This window comes from Diabrotica undecimpunctata, chromosome 3 (genome assembly GCF_040954645.1).
Source record: "Diabrotica undecimpunctata isolate CICGRU chromosome 3, icDiaUnde3, whole genome shotgun sequence".
NCBI lineage: Eukaryota > Metazoa > Arthropoda > Insecta > Coleoptera > Chrysomelidae > Diabrotica > Diabrotica undecimpunctata.
This window is the reverse complement of record NC_092805.1, coordinates 45,602,738-45,629,434: the sequence shown is the minus strand read 5'-3', so window position 1 is coordinate 45,629,434 and position 26,697 is coordinate 45,602,738. Positions and strand designations below refer to the sequence as shown.

General features: G+C 31.4%; 1 protein-coding gene across 1 annotated transcript; it reads right to left on the bottom strand.

Annotated features, from left to right (window-relative positions):
- Window positions 1-7,121: 7,121 nt before the first annotated feature.
- On the bottom strand, window positions 7,122-26,081 carry LOC140435577 (uncharacterized). Its single transcript, XM_072524325.1, has 5 exons — window positions 25,798-26,081; window positions 20,886-21,144; window positions 16,005-16,189; window positions 11,004-11,259; window positions 7,122-7,760 (listed from the first exon to the last, which is right to left on the bottom strand). The coding sequence occupies exons 1-5, from the start codon at window positions 25,930-25,932 to the stop codon at window positions 7,546-7,548; spliced, it is 1,050 nt and encodes a 349-aa protein (XP_072380426.1). The 5' UTR covers window positions 25,933-26,081; the 3' UTR covers window positions 7,122-7,545.
- Between the last annotated feature and the right edge of the window lie 616 nt (window positions 26,082-26,697).

The following is a 26,697-nucleotide window of genomic DNA, read 5'->3' as shown; positions in this document are numbered from 1 at the left end:
ACATATGAAACTGTTGTGACAGTAATCGAAAATATTAAAGATGTAACTTATGAACTTATATTACTTATATTAATAGAGTTTTCAGGTACTTAAATGGTACAAAAGATATATTTCTGAAATTTAAACGTTGTGATAATTTTGAAACAAACTTTCTTTGTTATGTTGATGCTGACTGGGCAGGAGATTGTTATGACAGAAAGTCAGACACAGGTTTTTATTCAAGATTTTTTGATTTTCTTTTTATTTGGGTGACTAAAAAGCAAAACTGTGTTTCTTTGTCAACAACAGAGGCGGAATTAGTGGCTCTTTGTGCAGCAGTGAGTGAAGGATTATGGTGTACCAGAAACTTTTGAATGATTTTTATTTAAATGTCAGGAAGTTAAAGTGTTGTAATGTCAGGAAGTGTTAAAATATATATCGATTCTACGTTAAAATCTTTATTAGAGAGGAGGTATATTATATAGACACTAATAATATAAAAAGAAGAAGATTTAGTTTTTAAAGAGATATAGGTTAAGTATAATGTAGAACACGAGGTAAAGAGGTATTCAACATTGTATATTTTAATTAAACGAATAAAGCTTGGAAGAATAAAAAATAGTGTATTCTTAGATATTCCAGGAATGAGGAACAAATCCCAGAAGAGTGGTGTATTGGGATCGTTTGTCCGCTACACAAAAAGGGCAATGAATTAGAATGTAGAAACTATAGGGGAATAACCTTCCTTAATACAGCATACAAAATATTTTCGAGGATTTTATATGGTCGTCTGAGTGAATATTCAGAGGAGCTTCTTGGCGAATATCAAAGTGGTTTTAGGCCTGGTCGATCAACAACAGACCAGATCTTTGTGCTAAGGCAAATACTGGAAAAAACCAATGAATTCAATATCGACACATACCATATTTTCGTAGATTTTAATTCGGCAGTTTATTTTCGGATAAACTGATAAGATTGGTTAAGGCTACAATGCGTAAAGTTGTTTGCAAAGTCGAAATACAGGGCGAACCATCACAGTCATTTAAAGCGAATGTTGGGCTGCGACAGGGAGATGCGCTGGCGTGTCTCCTTTTTAACATAGCTTTGGAAAAGGCGATCAGGGATGCCCAAATAAACAGCAGAGGAAACATTTTTAATAAATCATCCCAAATTTTGGCATATGCAGATGATGTTGATCTAGTTGCCCGCACAACACGCAAGCTAGAAGAAATGTATACCACCTTGTCAAACGCCTCAAAAAATATGGGCCTGCAAGTAAATGAAAATAAAACTAAGATAGTGGCATCAACACCCAACAATAGAGCCAGAAACATCGGCCACCAATTCACGGTTGATAATTCTACCTTTGAAGTGGTGGACAAATTCACATACTTAGGCTCCCTAATCACCAAGGAGAACGTCATGACAGAAGAAATCAAGCGAAGAATAATTCTAGCAAACAAATGCTATTTTAAACTGAGTAGACATATGAGAAGCAGAAACTATAGCCAAAAAACAAAAATAACCATATACAAAACCCTTATACAACCAGTGTTGACATATGCGTCGGAGACATGGACCATTTCCAAGGCAGATGAAAATCTCCTGCTTATATTTAAACGAAGGATCCTGAGAAGAATATTTGGTGGCATCTGTGAAAATGGTGTTTGGAGAAGGAGGTACAACTACGAGATATATCACAGATATAAACATATATTTGGTGGTAAAGACGTAGTATCCTTTATAAAAATAGGAAGACTAAGATGGGCAGGACATCTGGCAAGATTACAGCAGAACAACCCTCCTAGAAGAATCCTTATGTCACAACCTGTGGGAAGTAGAAGTAGGGGTAGACCAAAACTCCGATGGAGGGATGGTGTAGATGAGGATGGTAGACAAATAGGCGCAGCAAACTGGCAACAGTTGGCAATGGATAGAACTGACTGGCGTAATAGACTTGGGAAGGTCGAGGCTCTTTTATAGGGCTGTAGCACCAATGATGATGATGATATATTCTTAAATATACAATTATAGACAATGAATCTAAAATACTTTAAGAGCAATAAAGTTTGCGAGAAGAAAAGTCGATGGATATGTTGATAACTTTTGCCTGTGCGAGAGAAGTGACAGTGGGAATATAACTAGAACATTTTTGAGACATTTATTTTGAAAGAACAAGTAATTAAAGAAACTTATCGTAACCCTCGTGAAACAAACTGGAAAACATATCAAGCAGACCTGAAAATTTTGATTAGGCAGGGTAAAGGGAGAATAAGTCATATACCTTCTGGACTTAGTCATGGTCGCCAAACAATTTGAAGAGGTTATCAGTGGTTATGTCAGTGTTTAAAGACTGGAGTGACTGCTATTCTGGAATTAGTGAGAAATTCCAACAATATAGTAGCCTAGTGAAATTAAAACCTTGTAAAACTTTCGCCAAAGTATCAGGTAGTGTGATGATTTTCACAAAACTCTAAAAAAAAATAAGAAAATTAGAAGATCAAAAAAATAATCGTAGAGAAGCTATTGCGAGGAGATAGAGCAAAAGGACTTTAGAAATGTCAAGTTCTCTTAAACGATCCTCAGATAAGTATTTCCTCACTCCAAAAGAGTCAGGTATAGTCAAGCATACTTAAAATGGTAAATAGACAAAAAATTGTGTATGATAGTGTAGGATTTTTTGCTCTGAAGATATACCAAGATGAGACTATAAAGGTGGCATTTATATCCAATTCTTGCAGAATAAGATAGGAAAAGCTAAGTCTCTAGACCCGATTAGTCTTATATCACTAGTACTGAAGACTCGAATCGAAAAGAAAAACTGATCGATCGGCACATGAGGATTGGTTAATTTGTTAAAAGACCGTTACATCAGGAACAGTATGCCTAGCAGAACTTTATCTACAAAAATAGTGCTCTACCATATCGAACAGAAAAGAGATTCCACTTTAAAAAATCAAGAGGTGATGCTTGGTGCATTTCTCGAAATAGATAGAGCATTCGACAATATATTAAGTAAAAAATGGCAAAAATTGCGCAACGTTTATTTATTTTTTTACAACCTAATTTTTTTTGGTATTTTTCTCGTACAGTACCGATGGTTTTTATTATTATAATATGTATTATAAATATTTTGAAGATTGTAATTTTATAAACGTCACATCTTTATTAATTTATATTTAAATAATTATTTTATTTTAATTTCTTTATTAATTTATTAATTTATTTAACTTCAGTTTCTCTTTTTACTATTTTTTATTTAAAAAGTAGTTGGCGCCGTCTTTCTCCCTCTGTCTTTCTTTTCTTTCTCTTTCTGTTCCGTAGAATAAGTATTCCCCCTCTCTCTTTCTGTCCGGTAGACTACATATTCTGTTCCATGTTGACAGAAAAGCTATTTCTTTGTCTTACGTCCTATGTTATCTGTGTTAACTTCATTTCAATCTCCCACTTACTTTCTGTCAGTCAACTTTTCTAACGTAAATGCCTATCAATTTTGACCGGTTGTATGTCAGGAACCACAGGAAGTTTTATAGGAAACGACTTGCCAAGTCTTTTTCAACGCCGTTGAATTTAATTTGAATTTAATTTAAGCAATTTTAGTTACCGACATATTCTATTTGTTTATAAACCAGAAAATTGTTTATAATTTTAAAGCATTTCTTTAACCGTCCATATTTAGATTAAGTTATTTATTATGGCTATTTTGTAGCAACAGTAATAAATTAAAACTTTTTTAACCAGATGTATGAAAATATAATTGTTGCTATTTTATTTTATTACGACTTTGCTCCAAAATGAATCGTTTTAAAATTATAAGCCAGGAAAGTAAAGAAAAACGATGTTTTTAGTAATTTTTAAATATTTAAATTTTTTTTATTAATATTTCCGGCCTATTTGAGAGGTAGGTATTACTGATATTATCACCTAACTATTTCTGCAAAAATCCGAATGCCATCTCTCACATCCAAATTGAGTCTGATGTGAGAGATGGCATTGCTAGAATGATAGCAGGCTTAGCATCGACAGGTTCTCACTGTTTATACATCAACTGAAGCTATGGAGATTTTACTTAACCAACCCTTTTTACACATAAAGAAGAGGCTAAAAAACCGAAACAACGGAACGGTTATATCAGGACGCAGAAATGTTATAATACATAAAATCAAGGATACCGAACGGGTAATAAATTCTTACCATGTCACATCCGGATACACGCTAAAACTGGCTTTAACTTTAAAACTCAACCCAGAATGCAGCATTATACCTGGTTTTCCTGGTATAGAGACTGTCAGAAAATTGCAGAAGGGTCGGGTGCACGAATATTGTGTAGTGGTGGAAATTTAAACATTTCTATTTCTCTAGGAGAACATACCTCTACATTTCAGACAGAGATTGTGTAATATTGCACTGTGCAAGAGAAATTAATATGAGGATGTGAGGCGGGGCTTTTATAAGCACTAAGGTGGACTACAAAGAAAATCAAACTGCCCAAATTACCAGAAGAATAAGGTTAGCGTGGGCAGGATTTGGAAAACTGACTTGGATCTTAAAAAGCACTAAAATAGAACAGTATTTGAAAACCAGAATTTACGATCAGTGTATCCTCCCTATACTCACGTATGGTTCACAGACGTGGACACTCACCAAGTCCAATATGAATAAAATAGTAAAAGCACAAAGAGCGATGGAAAGATCAATGCTCGAGGTGAGACTTATAGACAAAAAACAAACAAATGGATTAGAAGCAAAACGAAAGTAAAAGATGCAGGAGAACATGCTGCCAAATTAAAATGGAGCTTCGCAGGACACAATGCCCGACTGAAGGATAAGAGATGGAACCACGAAATACGACAGTGGAGGCCATGGTTAGGAAAGAGAAGCAGAGGAAGACCACAAATGAGATGGGCTGATGATATTAAGAAGATCAGAGGACACAACTGGAAGCAAGTGGCGCAAAATAGAAGACACTGGATTGATTTGGGGGAGGAATATGTCAAAAGTTGGATTACTGAAGGCTAAAGAAGAAGGTGGATTAGGCTCTAGGCTAGTGCATGAATGCCTAGAGGAACATAGGTGTCACCCTGGTACTGATTTTAGGTCATTGGGGAATACACGGAAATAAAGGAATTAATAAACTTGCCAGAAGAGTATTAGTTATAAAAAACTTTAATTCAGAGGCGGCCGTAGAAGTGTCAAAACTCGCATGAGGCTACCTATATAGGGTTGAAGTCCTGAAAAGAAAAACAAGCAAATATTAACTTATAGTCATAAAAGGCTTTCTAACTGAACATTCGCTACTCCATGTACATTTTCATACAATGAGACTATTTCCTGGAGACCTGAACTGATGACTCTGTAGGAGGAGATCTGTACGAGTTACTGAGGGACCCCAAAATTCTGGAATAAGTATCATGAATAAATAAATAATTTAAAATAAGCCATTAGTTGCAGTACCACCAGTTTCGAAGAAACGTTTTCAAAAGACGTTGTTTTATGACATATTTTGTAAATATTGCATACTGAAGCTGAGTGCCAGTTCGTTATTCCAACCTCAGTATTTCCAATAAAGGAAAATGAAACCGCTAAGACACGTGTTGGTCTTAGGTTAAATGCGTAAATTATTTTAAAATAACGAAATCTGAAAAAACGATATACAACATATAAGAATATTTTACTGAAAGGGGTTGATATTACGGAATAGAAACTGTTCATCTAAAAAAAATTGCAAGAGAAAATGAAGCAGTGAAAATGGATGTATTTTTAAAATAATTGAGAATACATTTTATCATAGAAATAAAATAAATAAAATGGGAATGACAATGAGAAACAAAGGATAGAAATACACGATTATACGGTAAAGGATATGCAAAGGAAACAACTAATATCTCGTAATCAATTATTATCAACGGAGGGACAACACAATGCAATTATGTAAAGAATAGTAGAGTAGTCATAAGTCATGCTACTATAACAAACAAGGTATGCTCACTTGCCGTTCTAATTTTAATCGACTTTGCGCATGACGTCATAGCGAGACAAAGGCAGGGGACTTGTGTGGATCTTATTTTAACGATGCATCATATGGCAACGTTGTTCCATTACTGTAATGAACAACTTCGAAACTTAAACTGTTAACGGTAAGTATACTAAGTGCACTAAGAAGTCATAACTAGTTACTTTCTGTGAAAACGTGGTTTGAAAATTAATAAGTAATTTGTAAAATTAATTAAAGAAATATATGAATCTTCGATTTGATTGTGTGTATTACAAACAAAATAGATATTGCTACAAAACATAAATTAAATATAAAAGGCCGGTAAAATGTAAAGAATTTGAAACATAAGTAAAAGCAAGTCATACTTCAGACTTTATGAATATCATTTAGACAATTATTTTACAATCTTCGTGTTTTTTCTCTTGCGGATATTGTAGTAATTATCTTTAATATTTTTATTTAAAATTATTATTAAATACATTTTACATATAAAAAAGTAATTTTACATCTTCGCTAACATTTACGTATTTTGCAGCTTCTGTTAGGTTTTTTAAATAATTTTTAGTTATTTTTAATTTGTTGTTATTGTTATTATAACTACGAAAAATATGTTCCAGTTCACTACATTTAGTTACAAATTCCAGTGTTGGTTTGAGTACACCACCCTCAGAAACGTGGTTTACCCAACTAAACGATTTATCGTTAGCGTCCGGAATATATCCAAGTATTTCTTTTTTTTTGTAACTTAAATGCAATGAAACCGGCTAAATTTTCCAATCAATCCCATTCCAGGTCTTTTATATTCGAATTAATAAAATCCTGATGACTGTTAATTAAATTTTCAGGGTTAATTTCTGTATCACCACTAGGAAGGTTTAGCGAGGAAAAGATCTCTTCAGTAACAATTTCATAATAATTAATTATACTATTAGCAGTAATATTCCACTATAGTTTTTCTTTTGAACAATATTCAGCTGCTTTAAAATGTTTTGATCATATTCTCGCGGTTTCTACATTAAATTTGTCTCACTAAAAATACTTGAAGACTCATACTTTACGCATTTGTTTGTCTCTAGGAAACACAAAAAAAACGACACTTTGAAAAAGATTTACTTTTTTTATTATAATAGTTAAAATAATTCACCACTACACAATACATTATGGCAACCAAATAATTAGTCTTCTTTATAAAGTAGCTACAGATAGTCGAGAGGAAGTTGCGTACGATAAATAAATTAGGTGATATTAACACAGTAAACTGAATGTTTTCACTACAAAATTTATATAACAATATAATATACAAAGTCTTTACTACATCAATGAATAAATAAAAATATCATTCATTAAGTTTTGAAGCACACAGGATAGCAACAGATAGAGCATTAAACTTGGCATCATTAAAGTTGTCTCGTGCTTACGTCACAGGTGTGCGAGAGAGATGCAAAAACATGCGAGTTGATTTATCTTGTTAGTTATAGTATTATTGTCATAAGTGGCATGATATAAATGTTTGTTTATTTATATTTAATATACCATTAATAATACAAATTAACTACAGCTAAAACAATATTCTATTCATTTAAATAAATTCGAATGTATTCATTTTTAGTAAAGGTCTCATATTGAATATAGTTAGTAATATTTTGAAAATTTTGAAAATCTGCAATCAGAGGGTTGTCATCTGTCGAACTGATTTTAATGTTACAAGATTTCAAAAGATCTTGTGTGGTATTCATCAAAAGTTCTTGTAGATCGTTTTGAGTTAACCGGTTTTCACCAGAACCACCTAAAACATAATATATACATATGTATTTCAAATACTATTTGCATACAATTTTATTAGAAGAGTTGAAATAAAAGATAGGGTGTATACAAATGGAATTGGAAAACATGGAAAAGAACGTGTAACAAAAATGGAAGAATATTATTTGACTTTAGTCAGAACTACGATATAATTATCTTCTTCTAGGGCTTCTACTGTCAATTTTTGGATATAGACCTCTTCCAACTCCTTCCGTCGATCTCTTTCCTTAGCAACATACTTCCAGTTTGTTTCGGCTATTTGTTTAAGTCGTCTACCTTTGTAAGGTCTCTAATGTTGTATTCCAACTTTGGTCTTTTTGTCTAGCAGTGTGACCTGCGCAGCTCCATTTGAGTTTGACACTGTTTCTTGTGATATTCTCGACTTTTGGTTTTGATCTTACCCAGGCGTTCTTCTTCTTATCTAATAGTCCTATAACTAGCATTGCTCTTTCCATTGCCTTTTCTGTTGTGGCTAGTTAATTTATGTTTGCCTTTGTTAGGATCCATATTTGGCATCCATGTGTCATGATAGGAAGGACGCACCGATTGAACAATTTGCTCCTTAAGTATTAAGGGATTTTGCGGTTCTTAAGTATTCAACTGAGTTTTACAAATCCTGTCTTGCTAGTGATGCTAGTCTTACTCTTTTAGTGATTTCCGCATTTTAGTTCTCTTTGTCAAGTTTTAGAAGTTGGTCTAGAGCAAAGATATATTCCTGGACTTGTTCTATCTCAATGCCATTTACAGTTATAAGTCTGGGGTCGTCTGTGTATGTTATTATTTTGTTTTGGTATATTTATTTTTAGGCCGACGTATTGGGAGCTATCTGCGAGTTCCTTCATCATAATTTGTAATTCCTTAAATGTGCTCGCTATAATCACGATATCTTCAGCGAATCTGAGGTGGTTTAACTTTTTACCATTAACGTTGATGCCATATGTTAACCAATTTGTAGTTTTGAAGACGTCTTCTACAGCTAGATTAAAAAGCTTTGGAGATATTACATCGTCTTGTTTAACTACTCTATTAATGGGGATGGGATTTGTATTTTCATCTACTTGTAGTGTATCTTGAATATATTCTACAATTAATAATTGCTTGTCCTATGGCCAACATATTGATACTATTGCCAACAGATGGTCCAGCAGAATGTACTATATCATTTGCAAAAGCCAGCCTGTTTACCTAATTGGTAATTATTTATTTCTTAAATCTGATTATTAATAATTCTCATAAATAGTTTATATACTTGACTGAGCAACGATATAGGTCTATGAATGTTTACGTCACATTGTTCCTATTTTTTGTGTAAGAGTATTACCAGAACCACATTCCAGTCTTTAGGAATTTTGTTATGAAGTCATCTATTAAATAGCTCTGTTAGTATAGAGGTTGTTACTGTCTTGCTTATTGTTAAGATCTCGGCAATTATACCGTCGTGCTCGCAGTTTATTATTTTTTAGCTCTTTTAAAGCTCTTTCTATATTTGGTAGTACCTCTGATCTTACATTTTTTATTTTTCTTTTGATGTTTTCTTTTGTTAATTCATTAGGCTACTTTGCGAGCGGTACAATGTTTTGTAGAATTCTTCGACTATCTTTGTTATTTTATATTTGTCCTTATCTTCCTTATTATTAAAACTTTTTGGACACCGAGTGTTGGTCTAAGATATTTAAGACCTCTGTTGTTTTCAATGACTTACAAGTTCTCGTTCTTGTTTTCTTTGCGACCTGAAGTCCGGCTTCGAGAAGGTTTTTATTTATGTTTTTGTCGTCAATTCGTTTTTGTCGTTAATGTCGTCAATTTGGTGTTAAGTATGTAAAGGATCAGATTTGAAATTACCGGACAAGACCTTTCGGAATAAATCTTCATGTGTTTTAACTTGGAAGGCATCTATCCTTGTTTTTTTTTTATCCTTTTTCTCTCTTCTTTCGTGTTAATATTTCTTGTCGCTCTAACTATAAGATGGTCACTATCAGTGTTTATGTTGTTTATTGTTGCGACGTCCTAAAATATTTTTTTGTTGTTCGAGAGAAAATAGTCTATTTCATTTTTGGTAGTTCCATTACGTGCAATACGTATCCACTTTCTGTTATACTATTTCTGTCATACATATTTTTTTCTGCCAGGAATTCGATCATTGTTTCTTCTCTTGCGTTTCTTATGCCAAATTCCAATTCCAATTTTGGCGTTAAAATTACTCATTTTTATTATTTTAGATTCTTTGTTGTTATCTATAGCCTTTTAACGTCTTCGTAAAAAGTATTCATTTCATCATCACTTGCTTTTTTAGTTGGAGCATAAATCTGCACAATATTTATTCTGATTTGTGTATTTAGTTTTAAGATCATGTACTTAATTATGTCTCAGGTGCTAGAAATTATTTGAATTTGTGATTTTCTCTTCTTGTTGATTAAGAAACCTACTCAACCATATGTATAATCTTTCTTGCATTTGTGGTAAAGCCTATTGCCTGAATGTAAGTTTACATACCGTTCACCTCTTTTTTAACTTCTGATAGTTCCATTATGTCCCAATTTATGTTCCCCAATTCCTTTTCTAACTCTAGTTTGTAGAGTTTCTCATCTTTTGCCATGGAACGCATGTTGTATGTTGCTATATAAAATTGTTTTTGTTCTTTTTTTTTTCTTTTTCTTCAATGTCAACGTGTACCCCCCTATCCCCCATCCAGAATCATTGAAATAATTCCTACCCACCTGGGGTACTTTCCGTGTCTCTGTTAAAATCGACATTTTTGATTTTAATTGTTTCTGAGGTTTTGGCCATATCCCACCACGCTGGCCAGACGGGTTGGTGGTGTAGAAGCATAAAATAGCAACAATGATGCTGATGATAATAATAATGGAAGAGCAAAAGGTATTTTAGAAATAGATAAAATGAGAAATGAAATAATTAGAACAAACCTGAATATTGAATAACTAACATAGTTTATAGAAAGGAAAGAAGAGAGATTGGTTAGCACAGAATTAATAACAAAATACCTATTAAATCAATACGAGAAGCAAGTTAAAAAAAAGCAAAGAAAGATCTACAGAATTTTAGAATAATGCAGTTGGGAAAATAGGTAAGTAGGTTTCATGAAATTGTAGATATGATTATATTGGACATATCACTATAGACAAAAAACTTGTAGATATGATTATAGTGGACATGTCACTACAGCCAAAAAACTTAAAGAAAAAGAAGGGAAAAAATAAAAACGTACTTGAAGGATGTAGCCAAATTTTTATTTGATTTTCGTCCGTATGATTTTGGTGGCTATCATTTTTCAGACCCAATTTTGTCACAATTGCGTTACTAAAATTCTGATTTATGTAAAACGCTCCCCATGCGTCACCTTTTTGAACGTCATGCAATGCATCTACAAGGGTTGAGTAATACTCAATCGTTTCATTTTTAAAAGCGTCTATGTATCTACAGCTTATGTTTGATATCATACAGCTTTTATCGAAGTGGCATGGCTAAAACAAAAAACTCTTTTAGTCTCAAACAGATTAGTAGTAGAAATATATTGTCGTTTTTGTTTAAATAACTTAGTAGTGGAAATATGGTATTTTTTTTTGGTTTAATATTTTCAAGCTTGTATTTTTATTGTTTCAGATACAATACAAAATAATACTGAAAAACACGTTTACAAGACCTTAAAACTTTATTTAAAGGTAATGGTATTTGATCACAGCAATATTTGTGTACCTTTCGTATTGAAAGAGGCGTTCGGCAAGGAGACAACATGTCACCTAAATTATTTACAACTTTGCTAGAATACGCTTGTAAAACAATAGTTTTGAACGAAAAGGTCATCAATGTAGATGGAAAATTTTTAAATAACCTTAAATTTGCAGATGATATCGTTCTTATTGCAGACAGCTTTGATCAGGCACAGATAATGCTCCAAGAACTCCATACTGCCACAAAAAGAGTTAGCCTTAAAATAAATTTTTCAAAAACACAATTTATGACAAATTTAGTCCACAACAAAAACATCTCAGTAGAAGACAAAGATATTGAGCCGGTTCACTCCTATAAATACTTGGGCCATGAGATCAGAATAAGCCGAGACAACCAAACAATCGAGCTGAAAAGAAGAATAAACCTCGCTTGGGCTGCATTGGAAAGATGAAGGATATTTTTAGGTCTAAGATTCCAATGTGTGTGAAAAGAAAAGTATTTAATCAGTGTATTTTGCCAGTGATGACCTACGGCGCAGAAACCCTAAGACTCACAAGAATAACAGTGGGTAAACTACAAGTTGCGGAAAGGGCAATGGAGAGAAAAATGTTAGGAATTTCTCTACGTGATAGAATACCCAATGCTACTATACGCAAAAGATCAGGAGTAGCAGACGTTATTGAAAGGATAACAACAATAAAGTGGAACTGGGCAGGTCATGTAGCAAGATCAGTTGATGACCGGCGGACAAAAATAATTTTTGAATGGAGACCGCGAATACAAGCTAACAGAAATAGAGGTCGACCCCCAACGAGATGGAGAGATGACATAAAAAGAGTGACTACAAATTGGATTCAGATGGCGCAAAATCGGACTAAGTGGAAAAGCATGCGAGAGGCATATGTTCAGCAGTGGACGTAAGAGGCTAGTTGATGATGATGATAAATATTTGTGTATTTTAACAAAAGCAAGCCCGAATCCAACTAAGACATCAAAACGCTGAGCTATAAGGTTAAACATTCTTAAATACTTACTGAAATATTGTAAAGTAGCAATGACAGAACAATTAACAACATGAATTAACAAACTTATAAAATTCAATAAAATACCGGAAGAATTAAGAACTAGCAAACTAATTCTATCCTAGAAAAAATGAAATAAAAACAGTCAGAAAACTATTCTAGAAATCACTAAAGTATAATATAATATCATTTCTGTATCTAATTGACTTAAAAAAATAATTTGACAGAGTAAGACTCAGTGATGTAATGCATCTTCTATATAATAGAGAAGTTCCACTAGATATTATAAAACCCATTGAAAATGTCTACCAAGACAACAAAATTAAAGTCATAATAGATAGACAACTTACAACCTATATATATATATATATATATATATATATATATATATATATATATATATATATATATATATATATATAGGCATTGAAATAAGACTCATTAAGCACTATGCTCTTTATTTTAATTAACGATAAAGGTGTCAACAAAAAAAAAAGGAAAAAAAAAGAATACATAATGGGAAACAAACAAGTAACAAAAACTCTGTTACGCAGACGACGCAATATTGATAGCCCAAGAGAAAGATAGTCTGCAATGCAAAGTTTAGTCCACATATTTAGCACAAGAGCAATTGAATTTAATATGACAATCTTAGCTTGGAAAACTAAAAAAAAAATAATCAGCAAAGAACCAATCAGTTGTAAAATAGAAATCGATGAAATCAGTATTGAACAAGTAATGAAAATAAAATATCATGAAATTACACTGTATGGCTGTGGGAACCTGGACAAAGAATGAGAGATTAAGTACATAAAGCAAATGGACTTTGCAAGCTTTATTATGGATTTGAACTCTCCAATAAAATTTTGCTATTTTTCCTAAGGTAATTTAATCTTGTGAACTAAACACATAAGAATAATAAACTATTAATCAATAATACAACTATAATAACAATAACAACAATAATAAACTATAATACAAAAAAAGTTAAATTTATTTTTCAAGCACCTTAATTAAATAAATTTATTATACAAATAAATTAAATTCTAAAAAAATATATTAATAAATTTATAAAACTCTATAGGGTCTTCTCGTGTTTTAAAAATATTTAAGCTTTTTAACGTAATAAAGTTGTTTTAAAATTAAATAAAGTCAGTTTTTTTTCATTTAACCCTTCATTCCAGCTTTCAATAAAAAAAAACTAATGACTATGCTACCTTATCATCATAAGTGGCTTGACAATCCGTTGTGGAATCGGAATAAGATTTGTCGCCACTCCTGTCGATTCCTGGCAACTTCCCTCCATCTTCTGAACCTTCTGGTTTTGAAAATGTTAATCTCTTCGTTTATTCGTGATCTGACATCCTTTGCAATGTGTCCAACCCCTCTAAGACTTTGCACTTTAACGAATTTCACAATATCTGGATCAGTGTATAACTGATATAGTTCAAAGTTGTATATTCGGACACCACCACCCATTTTCATTTACGGACCTAAAAATCTTTCTTTCTTCCCAAAAGTCCCAAAAAGAATTTTTCTCTCAAAAATACCAAGAAGTCTTTCATCATTTTGAGATACGATCCACGTTTCACTCCATATATCAAAACCGGACTTATTAAGATCTTGTATATATTAAGCTTTACTGTACGTTTTATTAATTACTATTTAACTGGGAATAAGCCACAATTAAAGGTTAAAATACGTTTATTGACGTTTCAATTTCCACTTCGGAAATCGTTCTCAAAATACAAACACTATAAATAGTAATTAATTTAAAATGCCACAAGAAAATAGCTTCAGAACAATGTACGTTTTATATTTTTATTTTTTAACTGTGTCTGGAGACCGCGAACAGTTCTGTTTGCTATTGCTATGCGTCTTTTTATTTCGTCGCTTGCCGTGTTTGTTACGTTGACTAGCGATCCAAGATATGTAAATTCTTTGACTTTTTCAAAGGTTGGATATTTCTGAGGTTTTTAGAAACCAACATATATTTGATTTTTTAGCCCTGTCTTAGACCATTATTAATGTAAAATGAAGTAGAGTTTTCTCCTTCAATTATAACGCATGAGATTACGTTTTGCATTGTTAGTTGGCTCAACTTAACTAACTTAGGTGGAATCCCAAAGTCTATCACTGCATTATATAATGTAGTTCTTTTCACACTGTCATAGGCTGCTTTGAAGTCGACGAAGAGATGGTGTGTATCTATTTTATACTGTAGTGACTTTTCTTGAATCTGCCTATGTTCTTGAATTTGATGTGTAGTTAACTTTCCAGCAGTAAATCCGCATTGAGATTGACCAACAATATCATTTGTAAAATGTTTTTAATGTAAGTTTTTCAAACAATACATTGTCGAAGATTTTTATCTGAAGATTTTTATCTTTATCTTTTTATGGAAATTAGATATAAAATTAGCACAAATCCGTTACTCGGGGGTTTTTGGGGTCACTGATCACGAATATCATGACTAGGATGGTCTTCCAGGACTGCCCTCATCTCCTGGAGTTTTGTGGAAATTCGATACAAACTCGTTACAAGGAATTCGATACAAATATGTCGGCGATGGTTTTTTTGTTTTTTGCGTTTTTTGAAAACATTTGCAATAGTAATATATATTTTTTATACTAACGGAAAGTAGAGATTACAACAAACAAAAAGCCCACCGACTTTTTTAAAAAAGCTGATATTTTGACGCGTGAATTTTCGATTGAAAATTAGGGTGCATTTTCGATATTAAATCAATATCAGGTAAAAAAATAAATTCTTCAATTCCAAAAAATTACAGTGTGTTTGGTAAGTTTTCAACAAATTTCGTAAAAAAAAAATTTTTTTTGTAAAAGATTAAAATAAAACACCAAAAACTTAGATTTTTGAATTTTCCACAAACATTTTGAGGTTAAGTAAAAAAAGTGTAAATACAAAAGTTGTAAATATTTTTGTTAACTACAACTTTGCCAGTTAACTTTTTTCCATAGCACTTATAGTTTTGCCGAAAATCGCGGATTTTTACCCTTAAAAACTCACCCTCTCCCACTTCCAGACCTCGGATGAAGTGGAATTTATTTTTTCTTCCATTTTTAGCATATTTTCTTCCTTTTCCAATAGGTTTCATTCTACTATATTTTTTTTTTGTTTCAAAAATTATCGACCCTGGTCTAAAGGTGGAAAACGATACGACAATATAATCGTTAGACAAAATAGTTAATTTAGTTAACTATAATTGTGGTCAATTTTCAATAAAAATAGACTATTTAGTGATATAAACATTAACATAGTTATTTATTTAGCATAGACAAAAAACATTGAATTCTTTAATTAAATTAATATCGGCATTTGTAAAATCTTCTATTGTACTGTAGTCGCCGATAAAAATTATTAAAATTAATTAATAAATAATTAACCAATAAAGCTATTAATTGTATGCATTTGTAAACAATAAAACCTTTATGAATTGAATTGAAAATTAAACCTGTGTTGCTTAATACCATCGGCAATATTAATTATTTTACCTGTTTACTTCCATTGGCTATAATGAGTTCCTTGTTAACAACAGCCAGCTTTTGCAATCCGGGATTAACAACGTTTTCATAAAAAACTAATATTCCAATGTTGTTTTCTTCTATAAAAGTTGGTCCACAAAAATTCAGTATAAACTTTTTGAAAATATGTTGAAAATCAACCATGTTATTAGCATCTAAAAAAATTAATATATTTTATATATATATATATATATATATATATATATATATATATATATATTTATATGTTTATATGTATATATATACATATTTAGAAAAGGAGTACGAACGTCAATCCAATATAAACTAAGGAACACTCGAAGACTGGTGGGTTTTTCCGTCAAAGTGGAGAAATAAAAGACAAAGAAGGTGGCTACTTCATCTATTTATTGAAGACGTTTCGCTTTCTGCTCGGAAAGCATCATCAGTTCATATAAAAAGAACAATATGAAAAACCAAACATCCATAGAGAAGTTATAACATGTGTGTTACCTTACAAAGACATGTAGCAGTCAATGACATTAAATGTGTGAAAAAGCTTACGATACTTGACATTTAGAGAAAAAGTTGTATAAACAATTAATTGAAACTAGGTATAGTTTACAAATTAACAAAATTAGCACAGCAAAAGAACATGTGATAATCATACATGCATATAAAAAGTTATTATAAAAAACTTATGTAAAAAACATTAAAATTGATATGTAGAGAACTAGAAAGATCATGAGATGCACTGCCAACAATTTATTTATAATCAGTTAAATTTTAATTTTGACTTTAGGTAACGTTATTGAATTAGTTAAGATTAAAATATAGTATTTAAAAGTAAAAAATGAAGTTACCAGTCTTTAGCTTACTGAGTGCCGCAGGCAAATGAATTAACAGGTGTAACACCCACGCCAACAACATGAAAAGACATTGGCCTTGAGGTCAAAATATGATAGAACAGCAAGGCGAAATACTAATGCCCTTAGTGTTCCTTAGTATACATATATATGTATATATATATTATATATATATATATATATATATATATATATTACTATATATATATATATATTATTAGTATACATATATATATATATATATATATATATATATATATATATATATATATATATATATATTAATGTGATATTAAAAGTCAGAGATGCGCCAAGTAATTAATTAGCTAATTAATTAATTAATTAAACTTATTCAAATGATGCAATTATGATTTTATCACACTATTTAATTCTCTTATCTCAGGGTTATATTCGTGCTTCAATATCTATACTTTACATATGGTAGGTAAGGTCTGAGGAATACCGGAATAATAAACATATATGATACAAAATTATATATTGAAATAAAATTAACACTCAAATATCTTAAACAAAAAATATCTCATACAATGATTATCAAAATTTTGTTCTACGTACGTGAACCTTCAAACATTAATGTTATATACTACATAAATTAAAATCTCAAATCAAAATTGTTGTTCTATATCTCCTGATAAATATTTCTATCCTTTCTGAAGCAATAAAAAACTTGTTGATAAAAAAATATTGACGAATGGAAAATAATTATCTCTCTGATGATGAGTTGTCCAAATCCTTGTTCCTTGTAGCCTACACTATCGATTTTTAGCAGTTCCCTAGTTAATCAGCAATCTTACAACAAATTATTGCGAGCCTCTCATCTTCAATGATCTCCTTCAGATGCACGTGTCGTTCAACAGATGCCAGTCTCTTCTCCTCTCGATAAACTGAATCTCTCGTTCCGGCCTGAACAGTGACTCTTGGAATATACAAGTAGAAAAGTATGACTTACAATATTTTACTGGATCAGCTTCCGTCAGGATACACTTAGTCCACGAAAACTCACAAACATTCACTTCTAATGCTTAATATCACTTACGAACCGCCATAGAACAACGACTGTTCGCCTTGCACCCTTGGAAAACAACTGATGATCTTTTTTTTCTCTAAAATCTAGCTAAACTCTCATTCATCTATCTCTCCCACTTTTTTTCACTCTTTGCCAATCAAAGTTCGTCATATTTATCCCCATTTCGATAACAAACAACACTTTTACCTACAATTATAATTTTCCTACAAACTATTAACATGCTAATCGGTTTCTACAAATTCTTAAGAACTAACGGAGAAATATAATTTCTAAATTCTACCCTATTGTCTTTATTCACTGTACAAGTCCATTTGGAAAACCCGGTCGTATTGTTCAATTCACTACGTTCACTCAAATATATTTTACAAAGAAAATAATTTATGCATATCTTAAATTTTGTTTACTACAGGTAATCCAAAGATAATGGACTTTCATTTCTTTGAAATATCTTTCATAGTTTATCAGTTGAAATATTTTGAATTATTATATTTTATAACTTGAAATATATTAAGAGCAAACCAATATTATTTTTAATTTTACATAGCATAACAACTCTCCAGGATATCTTGAAAATTTATTTAGATGGTCTATTTAGTAATTTTAATTTTATCTTTGGCGGATAAAATGAATCATAACAATATATATATGTATATATATATATATATATATATATATATATATATATATATATATATATATATATATATATATAATATGTATATATATATATATATATATATATTTAGTTTTGATTCTACTTATTTTCTTAATGTAATTATGCAAAATTATGATTATATTTTTTTTTAATTTTCTTAATAGATCAAAACTCTTCTTGGGCTAGCTCAAATTAATAAGTAATCTTAGGGTTTTACGTCATTCAAACAACACACATACAAAACCAATACTCAGAGAAAGCTCATGGATAAATAAAATTCAAAAATAAATTAGAACCGTATAAAAAAAATATTGTGTTTATACCAAATAAATAAATGCAAATTTTTGATGCTAGAATAAATTGTTTAAACAAATACTCTCTGAAACAAGTATTTAATTTAATATACAATATAAAAAAATACCGTAAGTTATTTAAAGATAGCAAATTACCCAGTATATATACAAAATGAATTATTACTGGTTCTAAGAAATACTTTGAAAACACATTACGAAATTGTTTATGTCAAATTTCACTATAGACTTTGTAGACGTTGATAAACATTGAGAGAAGGAAATATCGTTAGAAATATAGGTGAACACCTTGGAACAATTTCTATATATGATGTCAGGATACAATTAACTGAGTACTTACAAACTGTTGTCACTGATCACTGATCACTAAATTTAATCTTTTACTTTTTAAAAAATTTCACTTTCTACTTTTTAACTTTTACGGATGCCAAAAAAGCTGTTGTTTAACGTAGACCGGCACTTTTTATTTTTTTCTAAGTCACCAACTGCTCCTATCTGCTATCTCGGACACACTGGTGTTTTTTTCCATTTCCAAAATTTCTCCTCTGATGCAGCCCTCTTCTCTCAATGAAAAATCCTTCCTTTATGTTGTAACAAATAATTTGCAACTTCTTTTTACACACCAAGCATTGAACACATTATACACCCTTTTTACAAACATTTATTTAAAATTTCACACACTTATTTTAAATTTCTCCATGAAGAACTGAAAACATTCAAACTTTATCTTTAGTAATAATATTGAGATATGCACCACCAAGAAAGTAAGAAATAAAATTTGTGTTACCCAAAGAGCCATGGAACGATCGATGTTAGGCATTTCTCGTAGGGATCGGATCACGAACAAGGAAATAAGACGGAGAACAGAAGTGACAGATGCCATAGAAAGAATTATGACCCTTAAGTGGAACTGGGCGGGGCACATAGCTAGAATGTCGGATAACAGATGGACACAGCGAATAATACAGTGGAGACCGAGAAAAGAAGCACATCGAAGTAGAGGTCGTCCACCAACAAGATGGTCTGATGACATAAAACGGATCGACAAAAATTGGATGCAAACAGCACAAAACAGAAATACATGGAAAAAACTGAGGGAGACCTATATCCAGCAGTGGATAGATCCGGGTTAAATGGTGATGATGCACCACCCCTATTTTTTATCATAAATTTTTAGGTAGAATACTAATTACCAACCTTTTCTAAGAAATATATCACTTGCAATTTCTGACAAGGAAAAACCCAATCAAATATTAAATATATATCCATAATAATTTAGTGATAATAATAAAATTTTTAAGTAAGAAGTACTTTTGTAATAATTAACTACAAAGTTTGAGAAATATTTATTAAAAATTTAATAAATAAAATATATCAATGTACTTGCTTTATGAAGATAACATTCTCTATTTATGCTGACCCTGGCTATTCATTATTATTTATTGTGTACCTACTAAAGGCACTTTTAACCTATCTTTTTACAGAATATATGGCTGGAGTACAAGGATTTAAGTATCACCGATCAGACTTTAACCATTTGAGTTTTGTAGATGACACAGCAGATAATATTCGAGATCTAACTTCGGGTAAACAAAAGAAGAGCCAGGTTAATACAAATATAACAATACAAAACCAGGCTATGGAAAATGTTAAACATTATCTGGCCCATGCAATGAAAGTGGGAAAACCAAATCAAGATACGAAAAAGAAAGGAAAGGAAATAAGACTCTTCAGAATTTTGCGCTATTTTTGTCTTAGGTCATGTAGACATTAAAGAGTTTGTGATTTTTTTACGAAATCGTTTAATAAGAGATATAATCTACTAATATAATTAATATGTGTACATTTAAAAAAATTGCTAACAAAAAAATGGTATATCTACTATATTAAGAAACTTTTATTACATCGTATAATTGGACCATTATTAATTTACAAAAATAATCAATTGATAAACATACTATATTAACAATCTGATTATTTTTTATTTATACGTTTGAACTTTAAAATACTTACAATCTCCTCGAAGCCACACTTTTACCTGACTCTGCTTTAGAGTATCCTCATCGGTGGCTTCTTGCAAAAAAATTCTAGTTACCAAAGCTAGTGAATAGTTTTTTGTGAAGTGCAATATAGCCCACACATCGCCTTTTTGAAAGTCATCTTGCGCCTCTTCTGTTGTTGCGTAATATTCCTTTTGTGTAGTGTTAGGTATACTAAGAAGTAAAGGACACGGAAGGTTTGAAAAAAGACATCCAGAAAGATACGAACATGGCTAAAATAACAAATGTATGATAATTCTACAATTAATATAATTAATATTCTTACAGCCGAAATCATGGCATTTAACCTATGAATTCAAGATTTATTTAACTACGTTTACAAATTTTATGTTTGTTTGTAGCAAGTCAATTATATGTATAAGTAAAAAAGATAATATATAATATACACAAAATACAATAGAAGATGAAAATACATTAATGTACATAACATAATATATACAAAATAAGACATATACCAACATAGTGAGTACATTCATGTTCATGTTACTGCCTTGAAGTGATCAAAGTATTTACTAACAGAGTAAAAACCAAATCTTAAAAGGTATCTTTTCAGACTTACTTTAAATTTATTCATTGAAAGTTGTTTTAAATCCTTAGGTAGGACAATGTATATATTGTAGTCAATTGAGTTTTTTTTGTGATTTACTCAAACGATACTTAACTGTTCTGATGTTATTTGCATCTCTTGTGCTATAGTTATGTAAGTCAGAGTTTTTAACCATCATTGAGCATTGGAATTTACATACTCAGACGTGGTTTCTAAATGACTCTGATTTAAATGGAGCCATGAAATTTGGCAGGTCATTAACATATATAATTAATAATAGAGGACCCAGAACTGATCCTTGTGGAACTCTATGGTTTATCTGCTTAAATTCAGAGAGACAATTTCCGTACTTGACTGCTTGGTATCTATCCTTTAGATACGATGAAATTAGTTCCGAAGGAGTATCCCTTATACCGTAAAAATGCAGTTTTTTTAGCAAAATATCATGAGAAACACAGTCAAAGGACTTTGAAAGATCACACTGCGTTATGGCAGAGTGATTATGCTTCTCAAGGCCATTAACTATGACACTCATCACATCTTAAATTGCATGTGTTGTGAAACGATCCTTTCTAAATCCATATTGTGAAGTAGTAAAAAAGTTATTTGTTTCAAAGTACGATATAAGACGCTTCTTCAGAATTTTTTCGATTATTTTACTGAATATCGAAACGATGTTAATTGGTCTATAATTGTCTATGAGGTCACGATCGCCCGTTTTAAAAATAGGAACAATCTTGTAGTATTTAAATGAAGTTGGGAATACCGCAATTGAAAAAATACTATTAATGAGATGTGTTAAAGGTTTAGTAATTATATATTGATGATTATTAATGAACTTATTACCTCATAGTAATAACTTCATTGTCTCAAGTATAAATTATATAACTCCTTTATTAACGGTCCCAATTCCAGATAATAAAGGATGAGGGTAGTGGGTTAGGAAATGGGTCTTCATGTCAGTAAATTGCTACTAGCTTTAAATGCCAAGCATTGCCCTAGTCAACACATATGTTGATAATACCGATATATTCTATCCTAAATTTGGGTGACGATATCCAACAACTTAAATCTGGATCTCTTTTTCTAAGATATGGCAACCCTAACTGAAGGTTCGCTGGTCCTTTAGGTTAAAGGTTGGGCTAGCGCTTGCTCCTTAATCTTAAAAACTCATTGTTATAAAATCCAAAGTCTAGGTTATACATGCTGGGTAGAACTCTCGACGACGACCTATGCAACCAAGTAAGGATATTGATTTAGCTGAAAAGTTCGTTCGCTTCACGTGGAAATGTCCACCGCGAGAAGAGTCGGATGCTCTTAGTCGCTAATTAATGCGCGCTGATAGATGTCGCGCCGCCTCGAAATCCTTTCTATTGGCTGGTCAACTTGAAAATTCGGATATCAAAACAAATAAGCCTAACTTTCCTTTTTAAATATGACTCCAGTAATCCAGTACTTTAATACAGTCCTTCACAGGTTCTTCTAGTCACCTACACTCTAAAAGCCCATCCTGTTCGGGCTCTGTCCCAATTACACCCTAGATTCGTCTGTCTTCCTCTGGTTTTGAGAATTATTTAGCATTAAATGGTGTTTAACATATAAAACCACAGCTCTATGAAGAAACGAGGTTTTCTGTTGAATTATTTTTCTGGCTGTAGAGCCTTATTTTATTCACCTCTGTATGCCGAACTTGATTTTTGGCCATCTGATAAGGTGCTTACTTTGACATTATGTCAGATGTTAATAGTTTGAGTAATATATGATAAACAAATGCAGATTTTGATTACTAGCTGATTAAAAGTAGGGTAAGGGCCAAAATTTTAAATATAAAAAGTAAAGGGTTCTAAATGACAGTTAGACAGGTATTAATCTAAATTTGGTTTTAATCACTTAAAAATCTTTGGCTAAAGAAAGATAAAATTTAGAAGGACTCAAAGATACGAATAAAAATAGAAAATATAAAGAAAATATAAACATCAAACTAGAAAAACCTCAAAAAAGAAGCAGCTAGATAAGTACTAGAAATGTAAGGTACACAAAAAACACAAAACGAACGACTGGGTTAACACACAATGTCAGATTATAACAGAAAGAAAAAACAGAGGATATTTACTGTTGCAGCAGGGGTTGAGAACCCGACAAGCAGAGGAGAAATAGTAATAACTACGCAAAGAAGAAACAATTATTCACCGAAGAAAGAAGAGAAAAATATGAACAATTTTACAAAACAAAAGAACTAAGTTAGCCAACAAAGACAAGAAAGATTTACATAAACTGAACAATAGCAAAATACCGACAGCAATGATGAGTAGAGATGAGAAACCGAGTACCAGAAGTACCAGAACTTTGAGTATCATTAACTAAATTCACTAAGAATTTTTACCGTGATAAACGGTATGTGGAATGCAAATCATAGATTCTCTTGTCGATTAATTCATCAGTCTGTCTGCTTTGCAAGTTGTAGAAGGCACAGTGGTGAAAATTTAAATTTAGTTTCGCAAAATAGTTCCTAGTGTTGTTATTAGATGGCGTTGCATCGTCTGTAAATAATTATTTTTATAATTATTGTCCTATGACGGGACAGATTTAGTTTCAGTTTAGAGCAACTGCATGTCTCTCTGATGAGACTAAATGAGGTTTAAATACGTATAAGCGGCTTGCGGATGCCCTGCATCGAAATTAAATCTAATACCGTCTTTTTGTTATTATTAGCCACCTTTAAAAGAAAAATATTGCGACACATATATAAAGGCAGAAAATAAAATGGAATTTAGTGAAGAAGATACAACTTTGAACTTTACAAAACATACCAGGATTTAGATATCCTTAGATTTATTAAAATAAGACGGCTGCATTGGATATAAGAGGGCGAAATACTAAAAAAAAAATCAGCCAACAAGTGCCCGTAGGAAAAAGAACAAGAGCGAACCTAATATATATGGAACAAATAGAAAATGATATTACAAACTTAAAAATAACTCAACTTGTTTGTCACTTCAACTTTATCCAGATGGATAGGTTCTTGCACCCGTACCATAACCAAAACTTTTAATATGTTTTTTTTTGCGAAGTCTTTAATTGTGCTGTCTTTTTAACGACATTTAAATTTTTTTTTATTTTGAAGAAAAATTTTGTTCCGATTTTTAAACATTCCTCGTTTGCAGTGATTTTTTTTTAATTCAGGCCATAGGTCTAAAGATATCACTACAGTGAAGAAAACTATATCCACATAATATCGTAAAGAGTTGTTATAGGATGGAATAAAAAATATGAAAAATTATATTAAAAATACAAAGCAAGCCAAGACCAAGAAATTGCTGACGAACTACTGCACAGTTTGGATAAAGCCAGATGACAAAAATGGGTGAGAACTGTGGACTTTATTAAATCAAGCTGAAAAGCATGATCCTTACTTAGAAAACTTGGTAGTAACAGACATCTAACTAGAGACAAAGTACCAATAGTTCACAACAAAGTGGTCTTCCCCATTAAAGCAACCTCAAGAGCACATAGAGAACGTGACCATACCACAAAAGTAAAACAAAAACTAAAAATACTGAAGTCTGCATGCCCACCTATATCTGAACACTTTGACGAGTTTACTCTTGAAGAGGTCACCTGAGCAATATCAGGAATTAAGTCTGAAAAGGCAACCAGTGCCGATAAAATTTATCCACAATTTTTACTTCACTGTGGCAAATATACTGGAAAATGGCTGGCTTATTTCTATACAGATATCTTAAATTTAGAAGAAATCCTCCACACATTGTGGCCATATTTAAATCAGGAAACGCAAATGATCAGCCTTAAAACTACCGACCGATTACACTCCAACGCTGTGCCTATAAACTTTTGGAACGCTTAATCTTCGAAAGAATTAGTAGAAAGATATTTGAATTGATACCCATTGAGCAAACAGGGTTTACACCTAACCGTAATTGCACAGATCAGATGCTATCTGTGCATCTCTCTGTACCACCTTGTTTTTTTCACACAATTTTTAATTTTCAAATATTTTGTGCAGTATTTTGTGACATTCTCAATAAAAATTACCCTTTTACACGACTTTGATCCTGTTTTTTGAAAAAGTGTTGCAAGTCTCTATATATTAACACTATATTTTTATAACGTTTCTCTCTTTTTTTAAGCGATTTCTTGACTGAAATTCGAAACATCGAAAACATTTTAATTGGAATCGTTAAAAATATAAAATTTTCATTATAAAACATATTACAAGAAAATAGTTACAGAACAACATAAAATTGTGAAAGATAAAAGAATTATTTTTTATTGTTGTTAAAAAAAGCGATGTAATTACCTGATAACTTTTATTGATATAAGTTTGTTCCTCATTTACAATTGCTATTTTATTTGGACCTGTATATGTTCCAACACAAATGCTGATTATCACTAGTACTACACATATTTCGTAAATACTTTGTATGCTCTTCATCGTTGCTACATCTGAATACAATACAATTGATTACTTTCACATATTTTTTATTGTGACCTTAATTTATCCACGTAAAATCTTTTAGGTTTTTCCATATTATGAATACGACATTATTTCCCATTTAATTTATCTAACCGGTAAAGGAATGATACTTTATGTCAACCTAAGAAACAGTGGAAAATCCATAAAACCTAATAATAAATTTAATTCTAATTATATATAAATACATTGTATAACATTTTCTAATGTATTTCTAAATTATTTTTTTTAAAGTAATGGTAGTTGACCCAAAATGTAAACATTTACATGCCTATAAGGGCACTCTGGTATATAATTTATTGGGGTGAAAAGGACTGATCCGACTAAATTACACTACGCTGGTGCGTTATGGACGTAACTATTATCAAAATGCTTGCCTCATGAGATTCGTGGGTACAAGGAGTATAAATCTTCCCGTTTTGCGATGCAACTACAGTCTGGCAAATATTAAATGAAATTAGTAATCCGAATTCACGCGCCTTAAGTGGTGCAACGTAGCCAAAATCACGCGCCTATCATCAATTCTAGGAAATTTTGAATTCGATCATTGGCCTCGCGTAAGAAAATATGTTTCTTTGTTGGTCACTTTACATTGTAACAATAGAATATTATACTTCTGCTTATTTTATTAAAAATATTACATTAGATCTTGTTTATAAAATAAGAGGACTTACAGTAAATATGATAGATCATGCTATTGTAAAGTCTTGACACTAATCGAATAGA

Coding starts and splice junctions, on each gene's coding strand:
- LOC140435577 (XM_072524325.1), bottom strand. CDS start 25,932: ATGAAGAGCATACAAAGTATTTACGAAATATGTGTAGTACTAGTGATA. Junction 16,190..20,885: donor AGTGTGGCTTCGAGGAGATT/GTAAGTATTTTA, acceptor TAATTTTTTTAG/ATGCTAATAACATGGTTGAT. Junction 11,260..16,004: donor TAGCCAATGGAAGTAAACAG/GTAAAATAATTA, acceptor TTTTTGTTTTAG/CCATGCCACTTCGATAAAAG.